Genomic DNA, 21,139 nt, shown 5'->3' with positions numbered 1-21,139 from the left:
ACAAGCTTAGCTAATTTATGAATAGATGAATAAATCAATTAAAAATTGATGAGGCGACGCAAAGTCCTGCTCAAAGACATCCAGGGGTGACTGGTCTCTTGGCATTGCGCTGCATGACCTTCTTCTCTCTGAAATATGAATATGGATTTCCTGACTGAGAAATCAGCAGTAAATGTGTCAGAACAAATCTTAATTAACGGTTTTAAAAGTTCAAGTTGCTCTGAGAGCATTTTGAGGTCGGCAGATGACACTTTGACAATCGCAAATACAAGAGATGGGGAGGAGGTTTAGGTGCGAGAAAGAGATTGAATTTCCTTCGCAGTTCCACAGCCTCGTCTTATCCAACTACTAACTGATGCAAATTACTATTTCCTCTATCTGGAACACATTAAAAATAAGATCCTATCATATTTAGCTGCCAAACAAAGTAAAAACCATGCCTATAACTTGGTGCATGGCAAACCCTGCAGACAGATATGGAATGAGTAATAGCCACAGCTACAAACACACGTGACAAAGTCCAATCAAATATTTGTGTCTGATTTATTTGAATCAGTTTGGTCTCTTTTTTTTCTTATACATAATAGTCATGGGAAATAACTGACAACATTTATAAAACCCTCATATTATGCTATTTTCAGGTTCCAATGCCACTGCAGCAGCACTTCCTACCTAAATATAGAAAAGTTATAACATCCCAACTCTACGGAAGTCTTGATGGCTCATTTAAATGTACAGTTTCTAAATATGGCCTGGTTCCTTTTTTTTTAGCAACTTATAATAAAAAACCTTGTACTTCTTACTCCACTACATTTATCTGACAGGTGGAGTTACTTTTCAGTTAAGCATATAAGATTAAACGACTGGTTCCCAAACTGTGTTGCTTGTATCTGGTTGTAGTTCCTTGTCATATTTCAGATGTCTACAGTTTAAATCGTTGGCAGCTCCACCAAAAAGATATGGTCTGGTTTCATTTTAATAACTTTAAAAACGTATTAATACTATCCAAAACTTAATTTAAAAAACTCAAAGATTAGAGAATGTTTAAAAAAAATGAACGTAGATTTCTGTAACAGAACTTATCTTCAGTCCAACCACTTAGACTTATCTTATGATCTTTGGGGGGGGCCCAACCTGGGATTCACTGACCAAACTATAAAATAGTTCAAATTAGCTCAACCTTGGCTAGCTACAACAGTAAATGTACTGCTTACACATTATTGCATCAGAATTAACAATCTACTAATGTAAGATAAAGTAATATATCAGTTACAAGGGCCTATTTTGTAAAAAAAAAAAAGTATATATATTTTCAATTTTAACATTTGAACTACATTAAGCAGATAATCCTGATGTACTTAAGTAGATTTTAAATGAAGGACTTTTACTTTGTGGTGTCGGTTAAGTAAAGAATACATCTTCCACCTCTGAAAATAGCATTAATTCCAGATGCAATGTATGATTAATACGAGACCTTGAGGTATGCAACGAGAGCGATGATTGTACGAGGTTGAAAAAAAGTCAATACTTTCCCTCATCTCCTCTATACATCATGAGATTTCCAATCAGAGAGGGAACATAGTGGATCATAGCAGCAGTTGAGATTTTGCTTTTCCGGCGACCGGCAGCACTTTATATCCCCACCATGGCCGAACCTGAGCTCAATCCATTAGCTTGTCAGAAACTTTGAATTGGAATTGATTCCCCTCGCCGTAATTTTTCATCTGTCCCGATTATTTACTGTTGTGAAATTAGAGTGGGAGCTTTTGTACGTTTGGTTTGTTTTTGGGTGCAGAATTACAATTCAGACAACGGTGTGAATGTCCCCTGACACATTGGATACAGATCTGTCTGGAGCAACAGCTGGGGGGGAAGTGAGCCAGTTAAAATTCATTTTCAGTGATTCACAGTGTTATTACATTTATTTGGTAATTTTTCATTGTTGTAGCTGTTCAAGCTAACAAAGGATGTGACAACTGAGTTTTTAAAGCAACATGTTTATGAAACGTTATGTAGAGGAGACTTTTGGTTCTTTATGTGGGTGACAGGTGAATGACAAGGAATATAATGCAGCGCTGATTATAAAATCAACAGAAATACGTCCAACTAAACCCAAACAGTAGTTATATGTTCATCACCATGGATTATGTCACTTGGAGTAAGTATGAGTGGCAGCAAATGGAGGACAATTAGTTTTTAATAACTCATGCTAAGAATGTAGAACAGTGGTGTGATCCAAAAGACTGGCACAAAAGAAAACAAGGACACGGTGTCATGGGGTCGCCTCTTCTAAAACAGCTGAAATTCCATGTTTTGGTCTGAACAACATACCCAAATAAAAAGTGGTACAGCTCCCATATACTTTGACACTCTGGGGTATGCTTGATATCATTGGAAAGGTAATACTCTCAAGTTTTTGTTACAAGTGTCAGGGTTTATTTTCTGTCCAAGTCATACATCTGTGAAGTGATTATAAATACACTGCTGTAAACACATCTAGGTGATGTACAGACAACACAAGGCCAGCACCACATGTCTCAGCTTACTACTGAAAGAAATATGAAGTCAAAAAACTCAAAAATGTAATTTGTATGAATGTTTTTCTACAGGTACATGTCTGTTTGCTAGCTAGGTCAGGGAGTGGCTGAGAACGAGGATGTTGAGGCCATTCTCTAGAGTTGTAGTTCCATAATGGCGACGGAGAAACAAAGTCAGAAGTTAAAGCCCGAGCAAGAACAATCTTTGTTGAGTTTTGTTGGTGGCCATGATGTTGTGGCCCTCCTCCCCACGAGGTTTGGGAAAAGTTTGATTTTCCAGCTTGCCCTGTTAGTGGTTAAGGCTAACGCTAGTGATGCTAATGCTAAATACATATAAGCCTTGCTGGTCTCCCCTCTTGTTGCACATGAGCATGACATACATCACAACCAAACGTTAGCAATTGGTTATGGCAGATCCAAAGTGGCTCTGGACAGATCCAATAGTTTTAAACTTTAACAGAGTACCTGCCTTCAAGGAAGTTAACGCTGGTCAATGGAGAGTGGCCAGACTCTGTGCAAATGAAAAGTACGAGAGTCTGGTAGGACCAGGCTAATGATAACTGTCCTCCCAGTTACAATGTCCCCCTCTCTGTACTGCCAATTGCTGTATTTTCTAACTGCCTGCACCATAATTAAATGTGTGAAAGGTGTGAAGGGTAGCCATTAATGTCAGCTTTTTCAATGTAAAAGGGAATGCCGTCATAACACAAGCTAAAGGGAAACTCAGTCACCCAATCTGCTGTCAAAGACCCTGCTGTGTTTCTGCTATGTCCCCACAGAGATGAGGTCTGAATATTTCATAACCGACCATTTGAAAGGTTGCAAGAGCTCCCAGCGTAACTAAATATTCAGTGAACTGCAACTCACATTTCAACCCGGTGGAGTGGGATTAAAGGCAGCAACGTAGACGAGACGTGAGACGCTCCTCTTCACCTAAAAAAACGGCAAGAATTTTCTCTTTGCTGATTCTCAGGGTCAGGTTTTCTGAAATTAGATACGCTACTCACTAATGTATTTAAAACATCTTTTGGCGATGGTAATAGTAGTGGTCAACATTTTACCAGAGTTTCTAAATCTTCAGGGAGGGACCTACAGTTGATATTCAGAAGGGTTTGCAGATGATTCTAGAATGATTTATTGGTTTTATTGGTAGTAGTTTTATATCATGTAAATTTAATGTATTTGTCTGTTGTGTTCACACAGATCAGGCAATATGAAGACATCACCCTGGGCTCAGAGAAACTGTAAAGTGCATTTTCATGTTTGGATATTGTTGAAAATTTTCAGGAGAGCATTTTATGCCATTAGAGCTTCGACAGAAATGACATGACAGGAAACATTAGAGCGAGAAATGGGGACGACTCGTGTTAATGTTGTAATTAATGGTAGGCACCTTAACCCCTAGTCCCCCAGGGTGCCTCATGTATTAAACCCTAGTACATTTTTGTTTGCTATATATTCAACTTCATTAAAAAAAGGCTTGTTATAATTGGTTTGATATATTACAATTAGAGATCCATACATGTTTTGAAAACAGGACACAAACTCTGATTAAATACAGAATAGCTGAACACATCAAATTTGATACTTACGGGTTTTATTTACACATAGTTATATATATTTAAATCAATCAAGCAAACAAAACAACTATGATAAAAATTGGTTGTTTTTCATAATAATAGTAGTATACCAAACTTTTTTTGTAATCTTACTTAAAATGATTTTTAGTTACCTGTATTGAGACCTGATACTTTTCTGATGCTGTATTTGCATCTTTACTTCAAAAATCATTGCTTTTCTGTTTTTATCTCCCACTGATTTTCAGTTCAATTCCATTACTGCTTTAGAAAAAAAACTGTTAACTGGAAATTACGCCTTTGCTTCTTTAACAAATTTGAGCATTAAAATTCAAAATGACTCTAGTGAAAAAAAACTGAAAAGCCAGAAAAGGTGGAGAAACACTGCTTTAAACCTGCATTAGAGTAACACCCAGTAAGAACGTAAAGGTTAAAACCTTCTGACGTATCGTTGAGCAAGTCACTCGGTTGCTCCGTTTACTTGCCTATCCTTCAAGTGGACCTCCCATAGTACCAGTATGTATGTATGTGCAAGTCAAGTACTTACTTCTGGCCTAGGCTGCTTGGAATAAATTCTGTATCTCACGCTGTCACAAACTTCTCATCGATGAGTGCACGATTCATGAGTCCTTGTGCACGGAGACACGGTTAGTGGGTGTAGTTCTGGAGAAAGAAAATGTAGGAATCTAGACTGATGAATAGCACGACAGGTAAGTGAAAAATATATATGACCATTTTTATGGTAATGAAGGTACGTCATTCAGTTTTTAGTAAATTTGGGACAACATTGGAGCTTTATGACACAGAGAAGTCACAACAGGTTGGATAAACAGACACCGATCAAATCTTTGTTGGTTTTAGTTTTTTCATTGGATTTGTTCAAAGGATATGTTTAGAATATCACCAGACATATAGTATGTGAAGAAAAACCCTGTTATGGTCCCTAAAAATCTGTTCAACAGATAAACTCTCTGAGAAAGAGCAGAAATCCTTTTACTCTCCAGTGATGTTTGGCTTAAACAACTGCAACAGAAAACTAGAATCTGCAGATAATGTGGTGTTGGGGAGAAGATGATAATGATATTTTAAATGATTTGGATATTTGTCCATGTTTAGCGGCCAAACACAAAGGATGTTTCACTGTAGGCCAACACTTTCACTGAGTTCTGTTCTGGTCAAACCTTGAGGGTCCTCCACAGCCTTTTCACCGACATACACCAACTCATCTGCCTACAGTATGTTTCTGGAACAAAGCATTTGGCTCATCCTCTTATCTTGTAATAAATGTGGAGAGACCACTCAACATAATTGATATCGGGTGTGATGATGTATTTTTTTTTCAAGACTCAAGTACACACATGCAAAAAGCTGGAGCACCTGGCAAAGTGGAGATTGAAGAGGAAGGCCTTCTTGTAGAGGATAAGCTTGAATTTGCACACGAATAACAGCAAATAATGAATTCCTCCTACTTATTATTGTTTGAAGTGAAGCAGTACACTCTTAAAAAGCCCCAAAATCAGACACTATGGTGCTAATGTCATTGTTTGAGATGCATCATCATTGTAGTACAACACAAGCTATTTTACTATGTCTGAGTAAATCCATTGTGAATGCTTTAGGAGTTGCATTGCTTTTAAAACTATATATGATAGCATTTCATACAACTTCACTAACGTTGTTCTTGTTAGTATTATTTACATTTGGGTAATTTTCTACTTGTGTGTAGGATTAGTGACAATCAATAGTTTATGTATTTTTTTTAAATTTAAATCAACGAATAGGATGAGAAACCGAGATGCTGTTAGCAGAAAGCCACATTTGTATCTAACAGATGTACGTCCATAGGCCAAACATCAGAGCCTGGGGACCTAAATGTTATATCCTACACTAAGTAACACTAAGCTTTTGCACAGAGAGAGAGCAGAACTCCCAGCGGCTTGTTTGACTCACTCATCTGAGAGGAAAATACAACACAGCAGTGATGGACATGGCTCCTGTCTCCTTGGGTTCCACCCACTTAGTCTTCTATGAATTATGGATTAAATATTTAGTCTTCACAAAAAGATAGTGTGAAGGCCTCAATGTGGCACAAACAAAGCGATCTGTCTAATACTTTCACAATGTCTGAAACCACGTTTCCACCATACCTTTTTAAGAGGAATTCAAGGAGCTGCGTCTGACAGTTTTTCTAACTCTGCAGAACATCCAATCCAACCATCATGCTGACTTTTGATTGGCTAGGTGTGTGGAGGTGAGAGAGGAGGCAGGATTTATACTACTCTCTCAACCTGTTTTTCCATCCTTCACACGACTACTGACTTTTTCCACCTTGGACATTTTGACTTTTCACAGCAGGAAAAGCACAGGTAAAAGCAAATTTTGTATCCCAGTAAGCCATGAGAGTGAGCCGTGAAAAAGGTCTCTTTCCATCACTTCTGTGTTTTGTGTTGTGAGACCAAGGGGGGTTTGGTTTTTTTTGCCCATTTCACAGCAGTTATATAAACTATAGCTTCATATTGGCATTTGTCAATAGAAGGCCTATGAATCTTTGCATACATTTGAAAAAAATAGCTGTACTTCCAAAGAAAAACAAACCATTCGAACCAAACAGATGGCTTGACTGCAGCTTCCCACACATGGTTGACATGCTCGACTCAAAACCCAGTGCATCCAAAGTTCAACTACCTTGGGTTTGACACTGTGACCACTGAGTGTAAAGAAACAAACAATTTATGGCAGCACACATTCCCCTCCTCTCACACGTTATGAGCCAGCGTCACCTCTCCGCTATTCAGAGCAGGCAATCTGAACTGATGCTGTAATGAGCTGCTTGTTATTCTACAGGCTGCATCAGATGAGACATGACGCTGTCACCAGTGGCACTGAATCCCCATCTGAGTCTCTCACTGTCCAACGTTTGATCTAAGAAAAGTTCTCAAACTATTTAAATGCTATATCTGGTGTAAAATGTCCTAATCCTGGTTTTGTTTCTTCTTTTGATTATGGTTATTAAACCAGAACATGACATTTGCACAAACTACTTGGGAAGTTAATTGTGGGGGACGATGTGCTATACATTATTAATTTGCCAATAACCGCATCTACAATGATTACGTGCAGCTGGCTGCTTTGTTGGAGCAGTTGGGGGCAAAGTGCAAATGCTCAGGGGCACATTAATTAAATCAATTGTTAAAGTACCCACATTTAGGCTTGTAACTAGAAGAAATGCCAACAAAATAATTAATGATTTTCTGAAACACAGCAACTTGACTACCTCTGGTTTTGATTTGTTAAGTGTAAACATGTTTTGTTGTTTCTACTTAACAGATTATTTGTGTTATTATAACAGTACTACAAAAATGCTCTGGCAAAAAGCTTCACTCTTATGACAGCCAATGTTTTAGTTTTCCACTCTGCTGCCCGCTCAAGTTTGCCCTAATTCATGATAACAGAGTACATCTGTGCAGGCACTTAACCGTATCTGTCATTACATAAACACTTTTCTTAAAGCTTACATACACCTTGTTGAGTATTTAAATTGAGTAACTTTGTCGATGAAAAATGACTGAATGATGAATAGTTGTGTAAAGGATGGAAAAACAACTAGAGATAACTAGGTGTTAATGTTTGTTTTTTGAAAGTCAGAGAAACGGTTGGACCATGGGTCAGACACAGCCTCTCGAATTTGATGTTTTAAGGTGAAATGGGAGGGGGTTTCTAAAGCTATCCGACCATCCGACAGGAAGTTCTGATGAAGTATACTGGCTTCTCTCATATTGAGACTTGCTAACAAACAAGTCTGCCTTGTTAAAGAAGTTTGCTTCAAATGTTTGTTTCAATAATTGTTATGTAGGCTGCCTGAACTCAGAGCCCACTATTTTTATTCACAGTGTTTACTTTTTCTTGCAACCATCGTTCTCCACATTCAGGCAGCCCACTCAAAGAGTGCAGTCTGGTTATTATGATGTAATTATGTTTGGACTCCTCCGACGGCAGCAGCTTGCTCAAAAAAACAAACCGTTACCTCCGACAGTTCAGTTAACGGTGCTTGGTAGTGGATGTGATCCACAAGCAAAAAGAAGCGAAAAAGCTAAGATAAGATAATAAGCGCAAAACTGTGCTGAAAAGGCGACAATTAAAAATAAGGAAAGCTCTAGAGAGTGATGCGGCCAGATGATCTTAAAGGTCCCATGAGATGGTGCTCTTTGGATGCTTTTATATAGACCTTAGTGGTCCCCTAATACCATATCTCAAGTCTCTTTTTTCAAACTTTAGCCATTCTGCAGAATTACAGCCACTAGAGCCGGTCCCACAATTAACTTTCCTTAGTATTAGCGGTGGAACGGTTCACGTATTTGTATTGAACCGAAACGGCACGGGCGTCACAGTTCAGCACAAGAATTTACTTTATACTTAAGATATAAAACTAAATAAAACTTGCAAATTAACGTGCAAATTAATTTATGTAATGCGGAACTACAAAGATACGCAGGTTCTTCAGGGACACCTAATCTGTAGCCCCACCTTAGTTCTCAAGCTCGGCGGGCCATATGTAACCGAGCTCCGCCTATGTATGCAGTTTTAGTGATTCAGAGTAGCAAAAAGTGTTGTTAACTTAGTGACTGTGTTGCTAGACAATGGAGAGACTATATGACACTAGGTGTAGCCTAAGACAAAAAAATTCAAACCTTGTCTGTGACTTCTGTGTACCGTTCTACCCCTTATTAGTATGTGTCATTCCTGAGTCTGTAGCTCTTGAGGAGGAGAGATGGGGGCCAAGGTGGAGGCTGGGGGTGTGGCCCTGACCAACTGCCACTTTGCTCGTTTGAAAGCCATGATGTCTCTCTCCCGTGGGTGGGCAAAGCAGCGGAGCAAGGGGAGATAACCTCGCCCCTTATGACCTTATAAGGAGCAAAATTCCAGAAGGGCCCATCTGAGCTTTCATTTTCTTAAAGGCAGAGCGGGATACCCAGGGCTCAGTTTACACCTATCGCCATTTCTAGCCACTAGGGGACCATAGGCAGGCAGAGGGAACACATATTAATGTCAAAAACCTCATATAGTGACATTTTCATGCCATGGGACCTTTAAGTGAGAAACCTCACTAAAAACTTTTCACTAAAAACAGCTTGCAGTTTAAGTGTAAATGCCAAATGAACACAATAAGACGGGTAAGCTAAGCTACTAACGAGCAGTGCAGTGTGCTAGCTGTCGTGCAAAACATTAGAAAAAGTTGCCTTCAACTCATGTTTCTGAATTAAACTTTTTCTTGTAGCTCTTCAGCCGCATCCAGGAGTCTAGTTCGTGGATAACAGTGACTATGAAGAGCCAATCCAAAAGCAGCAGCTATGAGCTCATAATTCCAGAGTGGACAGGTAGGACTGCCTAGTGATTAAATATTATAAGAATTAGAATTAATCTTAATGTATGGTATAGACCTCCTCTATATGAAAAATGACTAGAGATAATCAATAATGCCAGGTAATTTGGCACTACATTAATGAAATTGACTTGCCTTGATCAGAAAGTTTTGTGAAAGGGGAGATTTAATATAAAATGTGATTTAGTGTCAGAAGCAGAGCCAGGACCCAGTAGAGCAAGGGATAGCAAATATCAGTGTGGAAGAATAATCTACTGTAAACTGTTTCTTATAAACAAGAAAACATCATCAGATTAGTTACAATAAAAACACTGTCTATGCCCAAATGTTACTAGTGACTCCTTATGCCTTTTATCTTTGAAAGTTGGATACTAAATATACAAATCCCACAATCGTAAGGAAAATGGATGAAAGTAATATCAAATATTAACCAAAGAAAAAATAGAAGATGGCATCATTAGAAAGTGCACTACATTTTTATTTTATTCTTTGTCTTTTATTTTAGATTTTTGATCTTTCATTTCAATCTAAGGTTTGGAAATATGGGAAGACGTTTTTGCATGGAAAACAGATTCTGGTGTTGTGTTGCTGTAAAGATGTCTTTCTAATACTCAATGACATGAGGGTCACATCTGATCTCTCAAGGACAAATAAAGGTTGAATTGTGAAGCTACACTTACTGTATTTGCATTAAATTGAAAAGGGAAACTTTACAAAAATACACAGAATTACAAGGCTGTAGAAAACAGTGCGCTTTTATAACAAGGTTTTAAATACATTATTTTATTATAGTCAGTTGTCAAGTAAAGTGGGCCGGTCAAAGGCATTTGTTGGTTACAGGTGTTTTAACAGGCAGGCAGCTGATATATTGTTGCCCTCCTAAACTCTACTACAGCAGTGATATTTCAGTGGAAGGACACGTCACTCCTTGTCTGCTGTAGCAGCTCTGTGTCCTTGAGTGCACAACTGTGCAACGAAGCAACAAAGTGCTTTATTAGATGTCACCCGACAGATTTGGTCTGAGGTAGAATCCATGTCTCCAGTAAGAGAGATAATGTTTGGCTGCAGCTCAAGAGGGAGGTTCCACCGGGTATTTATCACTGGAGGTGACTGGGTGTCAAATAAAAAAGCAGTGCAGGGTGATTTTACAGGATGAAAGTCAATACAGTCGATACAGGCAATCATCTAAGGGACGCCTTCGGCCTTTCCTTAAGACTAATACAGTATTCACAACAGTCTGGGAACTGGGTGAGGGAAATCACTCTTTTTTTTCTAAACCCTCCAAATCATTTGTATTGAAGATGTCAGTCCAAAAGTCCGGCTGATTATTTTTCTTGATTATATGATAATTTGTTTGGTCAACAGAATATCCGAAAATAGCTTTACAGTTTTCCAGAGGCCAATTTTTTGTGTTTTAATCTATTGTTTTGTCCAAGCAAATGTTTAAAAAAAACCTAAAGACAATCAGTTTACCATCATAAAAACAAAATGGAGCAAATTTATATTTAGAGAAGCTGTAAACTGTCTGTTTCCCTTCAATATTTGTAAAAAAAAATCACGATTCCAGATCGGCCCATCTGAGCTTTCCTTTTGTCGAAGGCAGAGCCGGATACCCAGGGCCACTTGTGGACCATAGGCAGGCTGGGGGAATGCATATCAATGTTAAAAAACCTCAAAGTGACATTTTCATGCCATAGGACCTTTAAGATATTTTTAATTAAAAAAAATTACAACTAATTAGTTGTTTAGAAATTGTCTGTCAGTCAACTAATTGATTGTTTTAGCTAAAACAACTATCAATGTAAATTATAAATCCTATCTATCTATCTTATTTAAGACCTCAGACTGAAAAGTTCTGTAAAGTACTTTGAAATATGTGACTAAAATGCAATGATATTGTACATTTCATTGATGTGTTGTCTGGAAACTCTTATCGAAGCAAAAAAAAAAGCCAGCATAGGTTTGACGAGGATAAGAAGCCCAGACTTACTTTCATGATTCCAATTTTGAGTGTGCAAAACAGGAAGGAAAAAGCGAGCAAACCAGCCTTTGATTTATATTCAAATGAGAAGTATACAGGGGAAATTGGATTTTTCTTTCATTTCAGAGAATGAATTTCCTGGTGGCAGATTGTATTGTATCATCTCGTGGCGTTAATATCCAGCTCCGAGCGTCAGGGGCTATTCTATATTACAAAGACTTGGATGAACTTTTACACCTCCTCGCCACAAAATGCAAAGACAATTTCCATTTCTGTTCCAATGTTCAAACAATAACCCCAAGGCCATTTAAGACATTTTTCACCCATTTTAATTTACACATGAAAGGCAATAACATATCAAAGGAGTCCTGCTTTAAATTTAGAAGAAAACTTGTTTCTCTCTTATGTCCCTTATGTCAACGGAGGGGCTAATTCCGTACCTCAAAGCAAGCCAGCCGGAGGAGGACTCTTTTGTAGGTGTAATTGAGTTCAGCATGTTTATACACCAATGAAAAATTCAACAACGTACACAACAATTCTAATCAGACTACATGGCTCATGGGAAAATAACACCACCCTCCACTGACTCCAGAGAGGAGCCAATCACCATTAGCAGTAAGCTTTCTGGCCAAAATCTTTTAATGCCTAATTGTGATTTGATCTTTGGGTTGATGCATACATGTTGTAATCCTCAAAGACACATACAACCGTCCTTGAGGCTTCTGTAACGTTGCTAGTGTCACAAACACAAGATTTCTTAGTCTTTTCTGGTATTGATCAGAATTAACACTTCTTATTGAGTACAATAGTATTACGTACAAGGACAAAAAGCTTTTTAAACGCAGACTGGAAAGAGAGAAGTCTCACAGAAACTGAGTTTGAAAAATCTGTGATTCTGGGTCCTTTAAAGGACCGGCTACGGGTGCCGCAAGGTTAAGTCAGGCGACACTTACATTAAGTGCATTTTATGTTTGAAAAAAAAGTAAGTTATTATAATCAAATTGAACGCATTAAAACCCCTGTTAAATATGCATTTGTGCCACAGTTTATAACTTGACAGCTCACGGGGAGTTTTCCAGGTGCACAGCAGTTAGAGATTACAAATGTAACCTCAAGCAATGTAGGGCTGCTAATGGTTGTTTTCATTGCAAGTAATCTCCCAATTATTTTCTTGGTTAATCATGTATTCTATGAAAAGTAAAATAAAAAAGTTCTCAATAACCTTAATGTCTTTAATTCTCACTGAAATGGCTGATTAGGAACTTTGAATCTTAAAATATGAAGTCACAGACCCCAGTTATCTCTGGCACCACCTGGTGGATTTACACAAGCCCATTCAAATGTAGTTTAAGGGTGTAGTCACCCAAATTAGGCTTCAGTGGTATTTAGCCATGCAAATAGTTTTGATTTTATTTGGCCAGGTTTTAAGATTGCTGCCACCAAATAAAACAAATGTGAATGTCATTGTGTTTATCTTTCAGAAACAATGTCCTGGTTAATTTTCTACCTAAAAAATAGTATATATCAAAAAATTGTTGTCCATGTGTTTTTATTTGATTATCCCAAGAAACATGAACACTTTCTCTCCAAAGATGTTGAGTAATGTCTATCTTTATTGCTCTGTGCACAAGAAATAAGATGGCAGTCAACTCCATTGAATTTTGGTGGTGCCAGAAATCTTGGAAAATAACTGGACAAATGAACAAAAAACTATCTACATCAATAGATAAAGCAGTAAAGGTAACTTAATTCCTTTCCTCAAAGAGACCAAAGATATGACCGACTCTAAAGTGCCAGCTTTAAGGATTTGGGAATATTTGGCATGTGTGATGACAGAGCTAACAAACATACAAAGTTAATACTGAAATTGCACTACAGGAAACTCTGTGATGGGTAACTTGCTAGAATGGTTTCAGACCACCTCTGTATCGATCTTCTGTACCAACCTGCTGAAAAACCTACAGCTTCAGGGTCTCTGTTCAGTCCTTTGTGTCATTTTCTTCATTGTTTTCCATGAAAATAGCAACTCTCCAAATAAATTAAAGTCAAGTTTCTTACCACAAAACTGTACATGAGAATATTTAAACTACCCTCTGTAGAAAGAAGAGATTTCTCATTTTACTTTCAATGTGCAGTACATCCATGCTCCTTCCAATCCAATGGCAATAATCCGTTTTGGTTCTCTCCATGAGTCTCTTCATCATAATATTCCAAAATGATTCAATGATGTTTAAAAGCAGTCAATCTGCATGCAACCAGTTCATGGAAGGGATTTCCAAATAGTGAGCCAGGCATATGGCGTCAAAGCAAGATGAAGATTAGAATCACAAACAACAAATATTTGTAATGTTAAGTGCATGATCTAAAATCAACCCTTTGCAAGTTCTTGACCAGCTCTGATGTTAGAGAAGTTTGTGCAAATCTCCAAAGCAGTAGGAAACATCCTGAGACACTTTAATGTCACTCACACCGATTTGAGTCTTTAAAACCTGCAACACGTCTGCAAGTTTTGGAGCATATGGAGTTAGTTCTGAATCAATCAAAAGTGTTTGTTCCTCCCCTGCATTTTGATTACTTTAATAAATGTGTGCCTGGAAGATTACCAGTTTGATTCCCTGCGAGGAGGGGATGAGAAATAATCTCAATGCCCAGTGTATTTGATTGCAGCACTTCATAAATTGCTCAGTGGCCAGTGGCAGAAGGTTGTGGTTGAACTCAGGTATGAACGTGTGTGTGCTGAGTAAAACTTCCTGTATTAAGTAAAAGAATAAATAGAACTGACCCGGAGACCTGACTACAGCAGTCTCACACATTTACACCGAAGCTCCACCTCTAACTATGATAACAAAAAAATGCAATGGGTAATCCCTACAGCTGGACAGACCTGCATTTCTTCCTGGCCACAACATTGGATGAAGACTCAGGTAAGAGGGCGCTGTGTTGGCTTTAAGGAGGCTACTTTGTGGCAGAATCCCCATCAGATCTCATGCTGAAGGGCTCCAGGCGCTCGCTCTCAGGCAGCATGTTGTTGAGGCGCTCCATCAGCGGCACCGTCTGGTCAATGCCCATCTGGATGCGTCTCAGGATCATGGACATCTCGTTAACCTTCTGGATTTGCTCGGCGTACTTGGCATAGCGTTTCTGGCGCTCCTGCATTATGCTGAACAAGGTTTCCACTGACAAGTCCATCTGGAAAGAAACAATTGGGAAAGAGAAAGAGAGATTATCTTTGACATTTTATGACACTTGATGAATCATCTTAAAACATCTAATACAATACTACATCAGCAACATCTAATGCATGAATATGATTAACATAATACAAAAAATGTACAAAGCAAGCATCGTTCAGTAATCCTGACAATAAAAACCTTTCCTGGAACAGACTAAATGAAAAATATCTTAACTTGTAATAAATTGTTAGTCATTGTAGACTTAAGACTGTGTGAGTTCTTTCCAATTAACTTGTTTTTTTTTTAATATAAACTAATCATCTAATCATTTAGTAATTATAAAATTTCGAAGAACAGTGGAAAAAATGTCCATAGCCCAATGTGATGTCCTGAAATAGTTAGTTTTGTTCAACCATTGATCAATTGCTCCTCAAAATTTCTGTTGGTTTTCTCATCAACGAATGTTTAAACATTTCTTAACCATGTTAAAATAAACCAATTGGCAACACAATAGTTACCAGTAGTATGGTGGTGGAATGAGAAATAAGAAATCTGCGTGGTAAATATATCAGGCTGTACTTTTGAAGACTTACCTCTTTGATCCTCTTGACCAGGGCGTTCTGGTCGAAGGCCACGGCCTCGGCACACTGGTGTAGGTGGTCCTGGTAGCGGATGCAGAGCTGCATGACCTGCGCAGTATCCAGCCTTTCCAGACACACACTGCTGGGTGATGTCTGGCCACTCAGCACTCCTGTGGAAAGCAAAAAAGCAAAGGACTTACACAGACATGTTGGAACAGAGTAACACTTAACAACATTGTTTACAAATTGTAAATATTATCATTAGCTATGCACAGGATCTAACCAGAAAAAAAATCATGTATTTCAGATGTGACACAGGAAACTTGGCTCATTATCCAACTTCCACCAGTTAACATGTTGCAGTGACAATTAGCTTTGAGAATAGACTGGCGGGAGCTGGTTGAAAATTACATGAAACTCTCAATATCTTTTATATCAAAAATGACATGACAGAAGTCAGATAAAAGATTTTTGTAGCTTTCCAATAAAAAGAATTTAAAGCAACACTTTGATCTCAAACTATTTTTTTTTTTAAACAAATAGAGAGATCAAAACGTGTGATATATTTAATTTATTGGAGACTATCGGTGCAGTGTGCATATCTGTTATCGGACATCTACCTTTAGCTTTTTTTTTTTTTTTAAATCTAGCACCTCCAAAGGTTATTTAGATGTGTTTGTCTAAAACTGAAATGATGCCTGGTTAAGTCAATTTTATTTATATAGCACTAAATCACAACTGAAGTTATCTCATGACACTTTTTTATATATACATAGGGCAGGTCTAAAGCGTACCCATAAGCAAGCACTTGGTGACGGCAGAAAGGAAAAATAGAGCTCAGAGCTAAACAGAAGAGGATTCTAGGTGGATGGCCATCTACCTTGACCGGTCAGGTGGTTTTATGATTTATAAATATGCATTTCTGGGGATTCGTGATTTCACATAATTAAAATAATATTTGCTAGAGAATATGGATTTCTGCTGTGGGCAAGTACTTGTTGACTCAAGTGTGCAACTTGTATAAGACTGCGTTAGTTTTAGCAAGGTGTACCTAATGAACTGTCGGTCTGAAAGATGACACTATAATTCATGTCAGCAGGTGGAAGACTTAAAAAGTTGCCTTTTAAAAGTGGCTGAAAGGTTGGTATCTCCTGAAGCTTGATGACATCTGGGTCGTTGTGGATATTTCGCATTGACTGGGTCCCCTGAGCCACAACAACGATATCATCCATCTTTGCCTTCTGCTTTGCTGGGGAGGGCACCACTGCAATGACAATATTCCTGTTAATATCAAAAGGAAGTAGTTCCTTCACATCACCTCACCTTGTTTCAATCAGATCACTGGTAAATGTTTTAAACAAGATTTGTAATACTCCATTGACACATTTAAGCAGACTTCAAATAAATATTTGCAAACGTATCAAAAGTAAGAGTATGTACGTCAAATGTGTTATGTACAAGAACGTAACTGGACTCTGTAAGTAAATGCAGTTTAAGAAATCCAACATATCACTTTGGGATGCAGTGGAGTGAGGTAAAAGTATCAAATGGGAATACTTAAGTAAATAAATATCTAGATACAGTACTTCAGTAAATTTCCTTCACATTAATTACTTTCAATCAATTATAGCACGTTTATATACCACTCTACCTTGGTTGTCCCAAACAAACCAATGAAACAATTACTAAATTGATATATTGGTTTACGTTAACGTTACAGAACGTTTTCTTACCCGATGAGCTGTAATCGGAGTGTTTGTGCTCTGCATCTCCACTCTGTTCGGCTCCCATGGTGCTAACGTCTGGCTAGCAAGCTAGCGCGTAGCTAGCTTTCGTCAACGTTTCCAGAAAAGGCCGCAAAATACACCCAATATCTTATTTATAACTAACTTAAGACTTCACATGACCTCCAAACACACCCGGACTAACAAGACAACCATGTACCGCAGGAGAGAAACTGAAAGTCCGGGTAGTTGTTGCTTCTGCGATTTCCAAGCTAGTTTGCTAACGTCAGTTGTTCCTGCTACAATTTACTAGCTATGTAAGCATACGTTCATTTGAAGCTAACATGAAGTGAGCAAAGCAGACACGGCTATCTTGTTGGCGAGTGATAACTTTACCCCACGTATCTTAAGGAAATAACAACAAACAACACAGACTGAGGTCAGAAGCACTTCCGTAAATACTGATCACGGGATCCTTGCCTTTGCATCTAGACCATAATGTTACCACCCCCTACTGCTATCAGTACCCAGTACCCTGTTCAGCTATTCTTTTCTAAAATGTTGGGTAGTTTAATTTAAAACAAGACGTGTTTTATTTGCTCTTTGTACTGTATGTTTTGTGTGCAATAATCTTAATTTGTAAAGTAACTACAGCTGTCGGATAAATGTAATGCCATTTAACATAGATAGTGAAACATACATTTATAACTGTAGATTTAATGAACCGGACAAAGGTAACAATGAAATACAAAACCCTTTTAAGTAAAATGAACAAGCATAAAAACAAAGGCGTAATATGCCAATATTTATCACTTTGGAATTAACATGAAACATCACAGAGACAAACAAGATCCACAACATCTTAGAAACACAAATAGTTTTCTTTTCATGCTGTTGTATTTGCCATCTAACCATTTAAATGTTACATTCATAGAACACCGCTGTATTTAAGACTTTCTTTGTGGATCTTATTAGTGACCAAATTTGCAAGATTTTCACATGCAAGTAGCTATAAACAAAGCCAGTTCCAAAACGTCTTATCTTTTAAGTAAAATCAATTCAGCAAAACGGTTTAAAATGGAACATAGAAATCACCATTTGGTGTTTAAGATAACTATCTTTCTGGTTCATATAGTCTAAAGATGAAAACAGAGAACCACTCATATGGCCTAAGAACAAAAATGCAAGAGCAATACAGTACATGTAGGGTGCATTATAGCAGGTGATTCCAGGCTGCACAGGTCCTGTTTTCTACTTGTCCGCCTGCTTCCCATTGTCTTCTTCAGCCAGAGGGTAAGGTCGCAGGTCCAGGGACAGAATGCAGCTGAACATGCATTCATCAAACTATGAAGAAGAGAAGACCATAGTGACTGACTGTATTATTTGAACATAGAAATTAAAGAGGTCTTCTCCAACTCAAAGTTTCTTACATCTGAGTAGACTCCCAGCAAAGCGTCGGCCTTGGAAAAAAACTCCTCTTTTAAGGAGATAACAATGATCTGCATGTTCTCCCTGGACTCCTCTCTGATGAAACTAGTCACCTAAAGACAAACAGAACACCCACACAAGGTAGTGCACAAATATAATCAATAAAAACATTATAATGGTGTACAGTTGAACACAAACACACATCTTATAATAAATAAAAACCTTAAAGGTGCTCCAAGTGATGTTGGGTGACAGCCCTTTGTGTTAACGTTCAAAGTAATGTAAAACAAAACTAGGCTAGCTCGTCCCTCCCTCATCCTGTCTCCTCTCCCTCCCTTTTGTGCTTCTTTTTTTTATTTTATTTTTTTACAGTGTGTTAAGGAGACAGGCAGCTTGGGGGTAGTGAGGAGATGTTTGTTGTATGTGACAAAAAATGTTGTCATTGCTTAGAGAACCTTTGGTAATAACATTACTCTGGTTGTTTTTTATAAAATTTAGTGCTGTTTCAATTGCAAACTATGTTGGTGGAAATCCAAAAACTACACAATTTAAACCATGCCCAAGTAGACAATAGCGTCCATGGATGTTATACAACAGATTAGAGCTGCTAAAATCTAATGTTTTAATATATATTATAGGGCAGAAAAAGAGTGAAAAATGCCCATCTCAATTTCCCTTAACTCACGGCGACTCATTAAAATGTCCTGTTTTGTCCGATCATCAGTCCAAAACCTAAAAATGCCAAAGCAGCAAATCCCCACATTGGTGAGCATGGAATCATTTACTGTATTGGTCCAAATATAAGACAACACTGATTTTAAGACAACTCCCAATTTCAAGACTCATTTTTAGAAAAATACTTTGAAGACCATATCTTGTTTTTATAAAGAAAATAATTTTATTTGAAAATAATTCTAATAAAAACAGTGAATAAAACAAGGTAGGCTGTTGTTTTTAACATCTTTTAAATATATTTTTATATATCATATCATATCATATCTTTTTAGATGAAAGTGTCACATTTAAATTAACCTTTAATATTTCCAAGGCCTTCAGCTGAATGACAGCTCTGGGTAATCGGCATCCCATTATTCTGTTTTTCAGTCACGTAATCACACACACTCCAGTCAATCTCTTGGAGGCAGCCGCTTCGAGGACCATGGTAAGATTTTCTCTGGCTGTTTGCATGGTTAGACGGTGTTTCGTCTCCATGACAACACCTTGTTGTACTTCCCTTCTAACTTCTGACTTTTAGGCTTTTTTGAAGTTGGATATATCATTTGTTGTGTCTAAATATAAATGTGGATAACATTAGTGACGGGTTAGTGAGATGCTTGCTACAGTTACATGTTTCATTTCTCTGATTCACTGCTTTGTTCTAACGTCACTGGGCTCTCTCTCTCTTCAGTCTCTCTCTCTCTGGCTTGACCACATAGCATTACCGTGCCTTCGGGTGGTCATTGAGGCTCCATGTAAAACTCCATTTTGACCAGCTGTTTGTAACATGAAACATCTCATACTTGGACCAATACGGTAATTATATTAATAATTGTGTTAAATGTAAACTCTGGACATTGCTGGAGTCTTACCTTGCCAATGTTAGTGTTGTCCAGGGCTGCATCCACCTCATCCAAGATGAAGAAGGGAGCGGGGCGGAAGCTGAGAGACATGACACCAGTGTGCCAAACAACACAGACACAGTGAACCAACAACATGGGTCAATGGTCAGAGCTACCGCCATTAAAGACAGATGCAACAAGTACTTGATAATGTGGAATAAAGTGCTTCAGAAAGAAAAGTATGATCAAAAGAGTTGAAACTATCTTTAATTTACAAAGGAAAAATAGTTTGATTATAAGAGAAAATAAGAAGCAGCGACGATGGATTCAGGGAGATGTCAAGTGTCTCTTAGAAGAGAGTTCTTCGCATAAAGTTAATGATGTGAAGATCAACAGCTCTCCAATATTATTTAGCCTTTACTTTATTAGTCCATTGATCAATTTAATAACTCACAGTCATTACAAGTTAAGTGCACCAAGCCAACTGTTTTCTTTTCCCCAGGAAGAGATTGTAGTTTCTGAAAGATATTTCATGGTGTGTCATTAGCTGTGGTTAGGGCACAATTAATCAAATTTTAATCGCAATCACGATTTTGACTTCCCACGATCAAATTTGCGTGATCGAGCGTTTTTTTTTTTTTTTAAGCGTCATTTCACAGAACGCTCTGGGTTTTTTGCATAGCGCATCTACCGCTACTACTGTCTGATCATGAGCCAGTCAGTTGTTCCCTGCACCGCGCAGCTTAGTTTCAAGATGTAGACAGTCACAGAAGACAGAGTAACGAGGAAAACTCAACAGATAGCAGTCGGTTATACGTTTGTCCCAAGGTTTACCAGTTAACGCAACATTTTGTCCCATCTGTGTTCAGACAACAGCCGTGACCAGTGCTAGTCGGTGCTAGTAGCGTCTGTTAGCTCCTCTAGGACGCTAACGTCCTCGCATCCGCTGCAATGTTATATGGATACGGTTTAATTTTGCATTACATGACCCATTTCGTCTGTAAAGTCGTGCCTGTGTTGGATCTCTCATCACTCTCCCCTTACTCTCCGCGCCCGGCCACACAGCGCCGGTCCACACTTCTGACATTTCTCCAGTTTTAATTTTTTATTAACACAGCTGTGTCATTCTTAGCAAATGGTGCCATTTGTGTCCCCATGATATAATCAAGAATAAGTTGTGAAAAAATGGGTGGATACAC

The 21,139-nt window shown here is 38.1% G+C and overlaps 2 protein-coding genes and 1 long non-coding RNA gene across 4 annotated transcripts in view; 1 reads left to right on the top strand and 2 right to left on the bottom strand.

Moving 5' to 3' along the window:
- The first annotated feature begins 2,299 nt into the window (after window positions 1-2,299).
- LOC117949238 overlaps window positions 2,300-21,139 on the top strand; it is a 19,791-nt gene continuing 951 nt past the window's right edge. The window contains exons 1-3 of the long non-coding RNA XR_004657653.1: window positions 2,300-2,399; window positions 2,501-2,505; window positions 18,621-18,629. This is a non-coding gene — a long non-coding RNA (uncharacterized LOC117949238). The remainder of the gene's footprint in view (window positions 2,400-2,500; window positions 2,506-18,620; window positions 18,630-21,139) is intronic.
- The window catches only part of smc1b (structural maintenance of chromosomes 1B), a 22,301-nt gene continuing 13,414 nt past the window's right edge, over window positions 12,253-21,139 (bottom strand). The window contains exons 23-27 of the mRNA XM_034879305.1: window positions 19,971-20,040; window positions 18,384-18,494; window positions 18,092-18,297; window positions 17,684-18,056; window positions 12,253-12,267 (exon numbers count right to left, since the gene is read on the bottom strand). Coding sequence (XP_034735196.1) covers window positions 18,205-18,297; window positions 18,384-18,494; window positions 19,971-20,040 — 274 coding nt within the window. The 3' untranslated portion in view covers window positions 12,253-12,267; window positions 17,684-18,056; window positions 18,092-18,204. The remainder of the gene's footprint in view (window positions 12,268-17,683; window positions 18,057-18,091; window positions 18,298-18,383; window positions 18,495-19,970; window positions 20,041-21,139) is intronic.
- On the bottom strand, window positions 13,068-17,436 carry borcs5 (BLOC-1 related complex subunit 5). 2 transcript variants are annotated; one of them, XM_034879319.1, is made up of 4 exons: window positions 16,963-17,436; window positions 16,281-16,493; window positions 15,242-15,399; window positions 13,068-14,664 (listed from the first exon to the last, which is right to left on the bottom strand). In XM_034879319.1, the coding sequence occupies exons 1-4, from the start codon at window positions 17,018-17,020 to the stop codon at window positions 14,431-14,433; spliced, it is 663 nt and encodes a 220-aa protein (XP_034735210.1). In that variant the 5' UTR covers window positions 17,021-17,436; the 3' UTR covers window positions 13,068-14,430. The 2 variants fall into 2 exon arrangements, with proteins under 2 accessions (XP_034735210.1, XP_034735211.1); XM_034879320.1 differs by having other exon boundaries at window positions 16,350-16,493; window positions 16,963-17,432.

The sequence above is a fragment of the Etheostoma cragini genome, chromosome 8, assembly GCF_013103735.1.
Source record: "Etheostoma cragini isolate CJK2018 chromosome 8, CSU_Ecrag_1.0, whole genome shotgun sequence".
NCBI lineage: Eukaryota > Metazoa > Chordata > Actinopteri > Perciformes > Percidae > Etheostoma > Etheostoma cragini.
This window is presented reverse-complemented; position numbering and strand designations above follow the sequence as displayed.

Bases quoted from the DNA above. Each gene is read 5' to 3' on its own strand.
- borcs5 (XM_034879319.1), bottom strand. From the start codon at position 17,020: ATGGGAGCCGAACAGAGTGGAGATGCAGAGCACAAACACTCCGATTAC. The intron at 16,494-16,962 runs GTAAGAAAACGT...TTGTCATTGCAG, and splicing joins CTCCGATTACAGCTCATCGG to TGGTGCCCTCCCCAGCAAAG. The intron at 14,665-15,241 runs GTAAGTCTTCAA...GTTTCTTTCCAG, and splicing joins TGGTCAAGAGGATCAAAGAG to ATGGACTTGTCAGTGGAAAC.